General features: G+C 43.0%; 1 protein-coding gene across 1 annotated transcript in view; it reads left to right on the plus strand.

The window, feature by feature from the left end:
- Nucleotides 1-1,276: 1,276 nt before the first annotated feature.
- Nucleotides 1,277-13,020, plus strand: part of SLC7A10 (solute carrier family 7 member 10) — a 42,672-nt gene continuing 30,928 nt past the window's right edge. Inside the window, 2 exon segments of the mRNA XM_054840322.1 lie at nucleotides 1,277-1,318; nucleotides 1,320-1,416. Coding sequence (XP_054696297.1) covers nucleotides 1,277-1,318; nucleotides 1,320-1,416 — 139 coding nt within the window.

A 13,020-nucleotide genomic window follows, 5' to 3' on the forward strand; every position in this document is an offset into this window, starting at 1 on the left:
ACTGATGCACACTATCTCCTTCCCACACCTCCCAGATACCACATAATCTTATGAAAATTTTCTAACCTATGCACTTTCAGAATAGGTCACCCATGTGGGGATCCTCTCTGAACTCAGAGCTGCTCTCAGGAAGGTGTTCATCTTGACTTATAAACAAGGAACAAACCAGGGATTTCCATCAATAAATCCTTGGCTGTTACAGCTTAAGGAAAGAGTCCAGGTTCCCAAGCTACAATTTAATTTTCTGATTTCATCTGAGAACAGAGGAGACATCATGCATTGACATTCTTATGAAGGCACTTTGTCCACAGAGCAAAAAATTGCTAATTACTACATGACACTATTTCCTTACATTTACCTTGGTATTCCTATGTTCTTGCTGCAATGAAGTATCCCAACATTCATACATCATCTCATGTGAGAAAATGAAATAGTTATTATTTCCTTAAGCTTGCCAGCAGATGACTCCAGCTGCAGCTTATCAACAGCCCACTGCCTGCCCAGCAAGGCACCTGGGAGGGCGGGGGGAGACAGCCCTCAGCTGCAGGCTCCTCAGCACCAGCTCCCTTGGCAGCTAGTGCACACAGGGGCTGGGGGTTTAACTCCTTTCAGAGAGGTTCGAAACAAAGTGGGAAGGAGGAGAGAAGCACTAACAAGAAAAGTAAAGGCAGAAACCAAGCAGTCAGTGTTTGGGCATTGCCTTGTTGATTTTATCTATGCTTGCTTGGCCAGTATGCTGTCAGTACTGATTACAGGCAATAAAACTTTTTTTTCTTTAAGTTATTGCACTACCACAACTAATGAAGCACAACGGTAGGTGGGCCACTGCAGAGAAGATTCATGTGGAGACAGCGCTGTGAAACTGAACTCTACACGGAGTTAGCTTGGTTGGTCATAAAAGTCACCCAAAATGAGCTGAGGGCACGCGGGCTACCTGGGCGTTGGGACAGACCCTGCTGCCTGACAAACCCAATGACGGAATCGGTCATCTGACGCTTGGCACTTACCGAGCTGTGCTAAACTGTGGTGTGACTGCGGTTGTTCGCCCCCGCTGCTCGGGGGACACGTTTGCAGGTTTCTCAGAGGTGGCCGTCACGGCCGGGACACGCACCTCAAGCGACACGCAGCCCTCTCGGGGACCGTCACCCCGCGAGGGACCCCCCGCCCGCTCCCCACGGGTGCGTCTCCTCAGAGAGGCGGCGACAGCTCCCGCACGGGCTCGCCGCGCGCCCCCGGCTCGGACACCCCCTCCCACGCGCCCGGCCGGGGGCGGCGCATGCGCGCGGAGGCGGCAGCGGGGCAGAGCGGCGCGGGCAGCGATGGCCGGCGGGGAGCAGTGCGGCGCGCCCGGCGGCCCCGGGCGGGTGGCGCTGAAGAAGGAGATCGGGCTGGTCAGCGCCTGTGCCATCATCATCGGTAAGGGCCCGCGCCGCCGCCCCCGCGGGACAGCGCGTCCCGCTCGGCTGAGCCCCGCGCCGGGACGGGGACTCGGGGCCGGCCGGCGCTGTCCGGTGCGGGGAGTCGCGGCGGTGCGGTGAGGCACGGCACCCGCGGGCAGGTGTACCGGGAAGGTTACAGGGCGATGTCGCATGGGACAGCGCGTCTCGGGCAGCCGTGAGCTGGGTGGAGGGGGAGAGCGGCGGTCGGGACGGCGGTTCGCTATCTCCTGTGATGCACCGTCCTTGTTGAGGTGCCAACGAAGTAGGAGCAAAAGCCTCTTCCACCCAGTCGTTCAGCCAAACACTATCGGGAGGTTTTCTAAAGCGTTTTCCTGATGGCCTTATGCGGCTCTTATTTCTAAGGCTTAAACAGAAGTTGATTCTTTTATTGGAGATTGGGGTTCTTCAAAATGAAGGTGGCAGCTTGGGCTTTCAGAAAGCCACCAAATATCCCAGGACCCACTGTGTGGAGCTGGCAGCACAGGCGTCGGCAGCGATGTGCTCCCCTGCTTCCTGCACCTGCTGATGGCTGGCAGAGCTGCCGCCGCTCGGTGCCTTTTCCAATAAACCTTCTGGTTTGCGTTTCAGAGCTGCCAGCCAGCGGGGCTGAGCCTGCTTCTCCTGTAATAGAGTCAAAACTGAGCAATTGAGGCAGGCTGTGCTCAGCACCTTCCCTCAGTGTGCTCCATCACCGCGGCATTTGGCCTAGAGAAGCGGGAGCAAGCCTGGGGAAGGAGCAGTTTCCCTGCTGAATACAAGCAGCCTGTACAAAGACAGCGAGCCTCAAAACCCCATGGGAAGACCCAACCAATGTCTTCTCCACCACAAACCGTTGGAAAGACTCTCAGTGACAGCTGGGGCAGGGTCTGTGGCAACACGGGGAGATGGCAGTGGGCGTGACAGGAGCTGCCGCATCAGCGGGAATACACTGTGCAGTAGCAGAATTGCCTGGGACACGCCGTTGCAAATGATGTCCCCAAACTTGAGGAAGAGGACTTTACTGCATACTTTATATAGGTTATCGTACTATCATACTAGTGCAATTTTATGCTCTTAGTCCTCTGTACCTTTATGCCCCACATTTAGGTGGATAGGGTCTTGCAAAAAACAACCAACCAACCCAAAAAAAGAAAGAAATTTTAGTGCCATTGAACAGGATCTCTTGCATCATGGGCAAGGATATTGTATTAAAGGAAAATATTTCATTTGATTCCCATAGTGAAATACTAAAATCTAACGGGCAGTTTGTGGGAAGATGTGTTCTAGGTACACAGACATACCTTTACATTTAATCCCTTGGCATATTTAAGGGAGCAAATCTAGTTTCTGGATCTCAGTGGAGCACAGAGACCTTGCGTAAGAGTCGGATATTTGTGGGTATTCAGCGAGTCGCAGTGCTGCGTACCAGGTCACCTGCGAGTAAGGCACTTCCAGGGTTAGATGTCACCTGAGTTGCTGCTGGCCATAGGGAAAATGTATGGCATCTATGTCATTTGTTAATTCTGGTATTAGATAATTGTATCTCAAGACTGCTACCCTGCTCTTTCAGATCCCCTCCCGGTCAACCTTTCATCAGCCTGACTCATTTGCAACACGTTGCAAGCAGAATACATATACATAAAACTCTTGTACAAAATAAATTTTGTAAAACAGCCTCTCATCTAATCAAAGACATTTGAGTAGGGAAAAATATTGACATTTATGATAAATTCTAGTAGTATCAAGCAGTTTAAGAAGGTTATCTGCATAAACCTAAAAATTCTGCTGCAAATTCCCTCATATTTGACATAAGTTTGAAAAACAACCCTAGGATCCTCTTTTGGGGTTTGGTTTATTTCTGTGCAGGTGTGTGAAATTGCATCATGTATCACAAAGTCTTCAGTTACAAAGTGATATATAGTAAGAGTATAGTATAGTTTTGTAGATGTCACTACGTAAAACATTACAGCCTGTAATTAGAAGACACTGTAAATTATACCAAATCGGCTTGGAAGCCATTATTAGAGTTCAACAGAGAAATCTTATTTAAGACACTTTCAGCAAAAAACTAAACAACTTGATCTGAATTGGTATTAGGCAATACCAATTAGCTCACAAATTTTCTGCATGATAAAATTTAACATAAGGAGAAGACTTCTTTCCAAATGATTGAATGTGAGGCAAAAATGGGTGCAGTCAGTGTCAATAAACTTTGGAACTGATGACAGACCAGAACTGTTAGGTCGGCCATCATCATGGATTTCCCATTTCTGAGTGGGAAACCCTTTTTCCTTCAAGAGTTTGACATCAAACTGATGTGTCCCATGGCAAAGTCATATTGCTTGAGAACACCAAGAAAAAAAAGAAATCACCTTTAAAAAAACCCTCTGCTTGCTCTGTGTAGAGCTAAAAGAAGATTATGCTCTCTATTTTTCTTTAAATTTTCTTGTTATGTTTATTCAAATAGTGTATAAAAGTGCTGCAGATACAGAAAATGTAAGAGGATATTTCTGCATTATCAAATAGAAGTTTGATGCTGTGATCTGCCAGCATTACACCAAATGTTCTGATTTAGCTGACTGCTCTACAATTCTAATCAGCTGCAGGACGGATATAGAGAGTTATAATCTTCTAGTAATTAGTAACAGGAAGAGGAAACACAAGGAAGTATTTGGAAAATACTGTAAATATGAGCCTATAAATATGTGATTAATAAGCCCGCAGTTGCCTTCTATACAATAATTCTGCTCGTTTAAAATGCAGCATTATATGATTTGCAGTTGGAGGGGGAACAAAAAAAAACCATATTGTTTTCTGAGTGCTCCCCAGCACAATGAAATGAAGTGAAAGAGAAGGCTTGGAGGTGGGAGCACCATTACCTGGTATATTTGAGAATATTCCAATAATGTCAGGGTCTCTCAATGTTTCATAGTCCATTAGGACCCCATGAAATTTCATGGTTGCCTCTGAGGAAATAAAAACTACCTCTAGATGCAGGTACATCACTTCATCCAGCTTAAACATAACAGACTTCCGGCTGTTAGAACTGAGGAGGCACTCAGCCTGCTCTGTGAACACGGGACATGTGCTGGTTTGGGGAGCAGCGTCCCTCTTACAGGAGGGCAGAGGCAGCCTTCATCCTGCCGGCTGCCCTGCAGCTCCCATAGCCTGTGCCAATTCCCTGCAAAACAGGTGTTCCTTTTCAATATTCTTTCCGTGTTTAGAATTATAGGACAATTTTCTTACTGCTTTTACAACTGAGATATTTGTCAACATAATAAATTGCTATGCCATCTTAATACACTTAAAAACTCATCCTTTCAAATATTTACCATCTCTATAAAGAGGTTTGAAAGGCTTTGCTGTAAGAAGTGTAACAGAAAATATTCAGAAAAAATAGCAAAGTACATCAAATTAGGAATATAATATGCCTGTCCTATATCCACCCCATAGGACAGATTTGTCCCAGTAGCCTAGCTTTTTCACAACACGTAAGACTATCCTTCATTATTTATATTTTTTAATTTGCATAAAAACAAGCCTAATGAGAGAAAAAAGCTGTTTCCAAAGGTTGTTTCATGTTTAGGCAGAAGACACCTCTTTGGAGAATCCTAATGTAAATGCAGTTACTAAATACAAAAACTTTTTGATTTAATGCTAAAAGGAGACTGATACTTAATGACTGTAAAACCGAACACAGTGTTTAGTAGTAGTAACAAATCTTTCTGGCAATTTATCTCTGCCACAGAATTTTGGAAAGTGCCTGAGACTTGCTGTAGGAATACCCAAACCGCTCTGTCTCAAACATGGTTATGTACAGTGAAAACAAATCTCTCATGGGCTCCAGCTATTAATAATCTTCTAATGTACTCAACTACACTGCAAATTAAGCTTGCCAATACTCAGATGAAGTGATACAGCTTAAAAAGTAGTAACATATGTCCTTTATTATCTACTAGATAATAACTTACAGATACTGTATAATTGCTTGAAAACTGAATTAGTATTTATTTAGCAGATACAGAAATCTATGCTGAATTTAATTCAACAGTTATTTTATACACTTTCTACATAGCTGGCTTCATATCTCATTTGTTGAGCTACATCTGTAATTAAGATCATCGCACGTGTATCTTTTCTATGAGCACAGGCACATGAGCTATACAGAGAAACTCTTATTCAGTGCCTTCAAGGAGAGTTTTGCCTGTGTAGACGAAAAACTAAGTAAGAAGCTCCATAACTTGGCTCTGTGTAGTTTCTACCACATTCCACTGTTCTTTAGAAAAGTACAAGCATTAGAAACAGCAGCCTGATTAACGTCTGATACCAGCCTGGTTCTTTTGGTCTGAATAACAAAATTCACTGTTCTTACATTAGAAATGTACATTTACCTGTATATACAAATTGCACGTATGAGATATTTAACAAGAGATGTTTGATTGTTTAATACAGATCAAGTAGCTTTATGTAAAACAAACAGTTAAACATCTCTTAAAACATTTGTTTATGTGGCTTGTAAAACTGCATGGAAGTAGCCATAGGGTCATACTCACATTATGGTGAAGTCTGTTGTATACACATGAATGATTTTATGTCAGGCTATATAAGACCCATTAGAAGACCTACAAATTGAGTCACAATAAAATATGTCAGCTAAAACTAAATACATCTCCTTATTTTGCTGAGCACAGGCGGTCAAGTTATCTGCATCAGCTGACTTGATGTTGCTTAAAAAATGCTTGCAGTGCTTATTCTCACACACAAGCTTGGTATAAGATCCCCTATAAACTGCTTCCCAATTCAAGTCCAATATCAAAACCATGTTCAGCTGGCCAGTGAGCAATATGTTCAGTTATTGCTGCTTCTGGAAGTAGCTTTTTGGAATTTTTCTGTCCACATCACCCAGGAAACAGCACACACTTGCTTTCTTCCATAGCTGATGTCAGTCAGCCACTTTATGGATGGTCTCAGCAGAGTGCATACAACCTGAAAAGCCCCTTACATTGGAGATGCTTCCTTATGTCAGGGTTGTCCTAATATGTAGTGCAAATTACTGACCACATCATGATAATCCATCAAGGGAATGACCAAATAAGTTTCCCTGGTTGTCATTATATCTGCCTGGCATTGTAATTATTTACTAACAATTGCATATGCATCTACAGGGAAGTCTTCATTTGGATAAATATGACCTCCAAGGGCAGCACTCCGAGATAAGACCGAGTTCAGAGGTATAATTGCACTGGATGTGATTTTTCCTCCTTGCCATTAGCAGAAAACTATTTACCAGCCTTCCTGCATGTCATTTCTCTCTCTCCTTGCCACTATGTCTCTTGCCATTTTAACATGCCCTAAATCCCACAGGCAGTCTTTATAGACAGAAACCTAGTACAGGATTCAGCAAGCTGCTAGCTTAATGCTGGGGAAGGAGAACACGTGGAATTGGGAATAGTCTTCATACTCATCTTTTTCATAACATACAAGAACTTAAGTAGAAATAGATAGGTTTTAACACCAGATGCTTGATGAATACTCTCCAATCATGTTTCATAGGCCACCGTTGCTTAAGGAGACCAGTCACTGAATCAACTGGCACCCATCAAATCCAGCTCTTTATCAAGAATGTATCAAATCATTAGGAGATCATTTTTAGTCAGGCCCAATGGACTTCACTGGAGTAGTACCCAAGTTACAGGACTGCAGCAGAAAGATAGATGTATGAGAAAGAAGAAAAACACCCACATCTCTGTATGATTTCTTCTGATTTCTGTGATCCTACCCAGGAAAAACGGTGGTGTTGCAGCAAGAATCTTCTCCCTCTGTGAATCTGTGTGAGAGCATTTCACTTTTATAGCTAGCTGAAGTTTCAGGACACACTTTTGTTCGCTGACTTGTGAGAGTAATACAGATTACTTCAGTGGTTCTCTCTCAAAAAAAAGTGTTTCTAAAAAGAGTCTTCCTTATCTCCATTACACACCTTGCTAACTAATATTTTGAGCATTCGGTTCCACATGGCACTAGCTGACATAACAGACAAAGTATTTACACATACATGATTTTTTTTCAAAGCAATAGTTCAGGATCTAGCTCTAGACTGGAGAGAAATGTAATTCAACATCTTATCCTCTTATAAATGCAAATTATGGTTAAATAAAGGCAGCAGTCAATTTTTGTTCAAGATAAATGCCACATCTTTCTTACTAGCAAGAAACCACAAAGACACTTTTAAGGCACTTGCGAAGATTTTTTTCCATACAGTCCAGAGGCTTAGGTTCAGATTCAAAACTACTGAAAATGACATGTCCAGGTTCCATATGTACATTAAAGCTGATAGGTGTCTGTCATTTGGTATGATAGCCAGTATGAAAAAGCGCGTGCTACTGAGAAAGATCAGACCCTACATTTTGAAAGAAGGAAACCTAGGGATGCCCATCCAAAATGCATCGTGCAAGTTACATTTATGGCGTGATATGTTTTAGGGGTGATGGCATGTTGTCATGCTCTTCGAGGCTGTTCCAATATACAGTTATCCATCAGAATCATTTGGAGTAGCCTTTCACCTGAGTTTAGGGAGCTGAAAACAAGCTGCAGTTTCACTTGCAAGTAAAAACCATGGCAAAGTTCAAATTAAACTTGGTATAAATCCAGGGAGATCCTGCAGCTTCTCTGGGCTAGCGGTTTACCTCTGAGACTGAATATACAGAGGGAGGCAAAAAGGAGCTCTAATTAGAAATTCCTGGCAGAAAAAGAAAAAGCAAAAGCCTTAACTTTATATTTTTCTTAACTGAGTCTTTCTACACATAGAGAACGGTTTTGTTTGTCCACACATGTGCCTTTTTGTTGCAGTCTGTTTCCAGGAGAACTCAGCATGTGAAGTCCCTCATACACAATACGAAGAGCAAGAGCCAAAACAGCAGCAAAAAAAAAAAAAAAAAAAGAGTAAAAAATGTCAACATGAACAAATCCTTTCCATATGATCTTCAGGAACAGCAGTAGGGCATAATGAAGATCTTTTGCAAAAATCTCAATTTGTACTTTATAAAGTCAGTGATACATGAGCAAAACTTGCAACATTTGTAACACAATTCTATTTCCACGTTATTAGCTGTCAGGTATTCATTGACTGGTGGTCTTGGTTTGGGTGGGGTTTGCTAGTTGGGTTGGTTGGGGTTTTTTTTTTCCTTCTTGTCTTCTAAAAAAAGTAGAAAATTCTGATTGGGACACAATGACTCGGAAGGCTGAAGTGATGGGCTTTCTGCAATGGATGTCAGTAGTTTAGGTACCCTGCACCAGAAACTCTCCTTCTTCCTCGACAGATGAAAAAACAAAGGTAGCATCCTTTGGTAGTGTCTTACTCCTGATCTGGCAGTACAGTGTCTGCTTTCAGCAGTGCCATAAATCTCCACTCGTGTTCCCTTTTCCTGTGCCTTGCAGCTCATTTCCTTCTAGCATAATGTAGCCTTTTCTGTTGAGAAAGTCTGTTCTGCTTTGGCAGGCTCACAACAAGCAGAAATGGTTTGGTAGAGGTTTAGCTTTTTTGTGTTTGGAGGTTTTTGTGTGCCAAACTTTTCCTTTCAAGACCCCGGTTTTTGTTGGGCTGCGGGGAGAGTTTCTACTAGCTGCCACACTTTTTTGTCATCTTGATTGCAGCATGATAAAATGAGAAGGCATTTGTGAGTACCGAAGTGCCCCAAATATAAAACATCCTAACGGTGGTTTTTTTTCTGCTGGTCCTGAAAAACCCAGAAGTCTCCCAAAGAGTTCTTTAGCAGATGTTCCATGGTGAAGAGCAGGGAGCCAGCAATCCAGCATGGACTGAGCATCTCAGCATCCTAATTCCTTTTTAAATGTCTGTATCCCTCTCTGTGTAGCGAGAAAGCACAGAGAATATACAACCCTGTTCTCCTGCAGAGGAAAGCCATATAATGGTAAATACATTTCTTCACATGCCAGCCTCCACAAAATCTCTTTATGCAGTATTAGTTTATTCTCCTGATGTGTTCTTCTGGCACTGGCCTCTGAAAGTCAGGGCTGAAAAGCAAGATTAGAGGAGTGGTTGTCTGCAAATTGTTCCCATCTTCAGGAACTTGTAGATTCTATTTTTCCAATTTCAAGGTAATGAATGGCCCAATCTAGCATTTAGGGTGAGCCGATTAAATTCTTGCTCCTGGACATGGTTCATCATCTCTTTCAGACAATAGAGAGAAATTCCACTGGATCTCAGAGAAAGGTGGAGAGAAATACACTGGTGATGTTTAAGCCTGAGGAATTTCTGTATCATTGAGTAATGGAATAACCCCCATGGCTGAATTGCTCTGATTCACTTACCACTTTCTTTAGAATAGTACCAAAACTTACAGAAAAATAAAATCTTTCTGCACCTGAAAATTAAGCTGAAATTTTTTTACCTGATCCTTAAGCACTGTTGTAATCACACTTCAAACACAGGGCCTTCAAGATCAATAGTGTAAAACATAGCATTGAAAATCAGCAAGACTTCAGAAAGGTTACTTCTGACTCCAAGAAGTAGGTCAGTGATCTGGATGAGTGGCAGTTTTTCTGCTGTGAAAAACAATAGCTCTTTCATCAGTTACATGAAGCTGCATAATCTAGATCAGGCCAAACATCTTAATATAATATACCACAAAAATTATGTTTGAACAATATAAGGACCTTATTTAGAGTCACAAAAGCCAGGAAAAATCAAGTTAAGGAAGAATCTCATTCTATTGAATACACTGGGTCAGAGGACTAAAATCCACAATATTATATGCTCTATGACCATGAATGTTGCAAGGCTGCTCATCACAAAACCTCTAGTTCACCTGGGACACTGGACAACTCACAAACGTGTTAATTACGCTACATTAACTCTGGGTCAGATAATCACACAGGGGTGAGCAGTCAGGCTAGAAAAAGTTGCTCTCTAAGTATAGAGATGCATTCAGACAGCAGAGGACAGAAGTTGAGCTCTGAATACTGAAACATCTTCTAACTTAAGCAGCTTTGCAAAAAAGGTCATTGCACTTGAATACATGTGCATGACGTCATAAGCTACAGATCCGTTACATTGTGCAACCACCATGAAACAAGGAGAAAAACTATTAGCATGTGTCATATATGATGGGGTTTTAATAGTCCCATATTGTGCTGCGAGATCATTCCTGCTCAGGCCCCACGAGGAAGGTTGATGAATGCAGAAGAGTGTTCCTTGCATCCCTGCCAACCCATGCCTTGGAAAGGATCGATATGTGCTTCTTCATAAACCTGAAAATAATGACTGCCAAGGAATATGAGGACTTACAGCTTTAAGTTCTGTGCTTTTATATCATAAAAAAATCATCCTTTTGCAAAAAACACCCAAGGGATGAGTTTTTCTTAGGGAGTTGCAAGGAATGAACTGAGAAGAATGGAAATGAGGGGTTGAGTTCCTTCTCCGGATTATTACAAAATTCTTTAGCAGCTCTCCTGAGAGCTTAATAGAATAGGTTTGCTTGCTCATTTTTAGGGAGGTCATCTCAGACTATATTTCATTTCCATTTCCCCATGACTTTTTTTTTTCTCTGCCCAGATTTTGTCCTGTTTTGATAGCAGACTTATTTATTTGGTAGTTGAGGTTTCAAGCCTTGTTTTATCACTAATTTAAAACAATGCAGACCATTCTGATGTCCGTGAAAGGAGATGAAGCCATTTCAGAAACAGCATTCTAGGACTCCATAAATACAAAAGTTTCATAGTTTCTGATACTCTTAAATGAAGTCTGAAAACTTGAAAAGCCATACACATTGGAAACGTAAATAATCAGCTCTTTTTATAAGTGTCTTGATAATAGTAATAGCATTAGTTAGTACAAGAGAGCAGAAAGTAGCCAAGCTTGTTAAGCTTCCAAACACTGTACTTAGACTCAAGTAAATTAAAAAAATAGCTGAATCGATATTTTAAAGAATAAGGGAAAGAAGTATTTGATTCTGGGTGGTGTCCTCACATGCTTAGCCTTCAGCTTGGAAGGGATTTCTGTTTGTATGATAGAATTAAAATATTTGTAATTAAAAAAAAGCTGATGAACTACTTTTTTGTACTACTGCTAGTAGATCTTGTTGCAATAAAGCCATTTCTTATGGTAAACTCTGCCAGAGAGCAGTAGGACAGAACATCTACATGTTTGTTGGTTGTGGACATGACCAGTTCCCTAGCAACACATTAAGATTTAAACAAAAGGTACCCAAATCCTGTAGATATTATAAATGCATACAGAAGGAATAGCTCCCCTTTGCGCACTTGGGCTCCTGATGGAAGATTAAAGACCCTTTTCTTAAGAGGTTCCCCAAGTCCCTCAAATCCTACTGAAGTCAATGAGAACAGAGGATTTCACTGCCTCATAGGATCAGACCCTAAATCAAATTAAAGCAGCTAGGTACGAAGCACATTAATCCTTTATTACCCACATACCTGAGCAAGGCTGGCAGTCATACCGCAGTGAAGTCAGGTGAGAATGGACCATACTGTGCTCAGGTTGCACAGCACAGCGGAGAGCGATCACAACACGTGTAATCTGTTCTTGTTAGATATAGGGGGCCAGTCTCATACTTTCCTTTTACCGCAAATCTAACAGTGAAAACACTTGTCATTGACTTCACTAAGGGCAAATCATGCCTGACAAATTTGGTGGCCTTCTATGATGGGGTTACAGCATTGGTGGATAAGGGAAGGGCAACTGACATCATCTACCTGGACTTGTGCAAGGCATTTGACACTGTCCCGCACAACATCCTTGTCTCTAAATTGGAGAGACACGGATTCGATGGATGGACCACTTGGTGGATAAGGAATTGGCTGGATGGTCACACTCAAAGAGTTGTGGTCAACGGCTCAATGTCCAAGTGGAGAACAGTGATGAGTGGCATTCCTCAGGGGTCAGTACTAGGATCAGCACTGTTTAACATCTTTGTCGGCAACGTGGACAGTGGGATCAAGTGCACCCTCAGCAAGTTTGCCAATGACACCAAGCTGTGTGGTGGGGTCAACATGCTGGAGGGAAGGGATGCCATCCAGAGGGACCTTGACAGGCTGCAGAGGTGGGCCCGTGCGAACCGCATGAAGTTCAGCAAGGCCAAGTGCAAGGTCCTGCACGTGCGTCGGTGCAATCCCAAGCACGACTATCGGCTGGGCGAGGAATGGATTGAAAGCAGCCCCAAGGAGGACTTGGGGGTATTGATTGATGAGAAGCTCAACACGAGCCAGCAGTGTGCGCTCGCAGCCCCGAAAGCCAACCCTGTCCTGGGCTGCATCAAGAGAGGTGTGACCAGCAGGCCGAGGGAGGTGATCCTGCCCCTCTACTCCGCTCTTGTGAGACCCCACCTGGAGTACTGCGTCCAGCTCTGGGGGCCCCAGTACAGGAGAGACATGGAGCTGTTGGAGCGAGTCCAGAGGAGGGCCACGAAGCTGATCAGAGGGATGGAGCACCTCTCCTATGAGGACAGGCTGAGAGAGTTGGGGTTGTTCGGCCTGGAGAAAAGGCGGCTCCAGGGAGATCTAATTGTGGCTTAGCAGTACCTGAAGGGGGCCTGCAGGAAAGATGGTGAGGGACTGTTTATCAGGGAGT

This window comes from Grus americana, chromosome 13 (assembly GCF_028858705.1).
Source record: "Grus americana isolate bGruAme1 chromosome 13, bGruAme1.mat, whole genome shotgun sequence".
Taxonomy (NCBI): Eukaryota; Metazoa; Chordata; class Aves; order Gruiformes; family Gruidae; genus Grus; species Grus americana.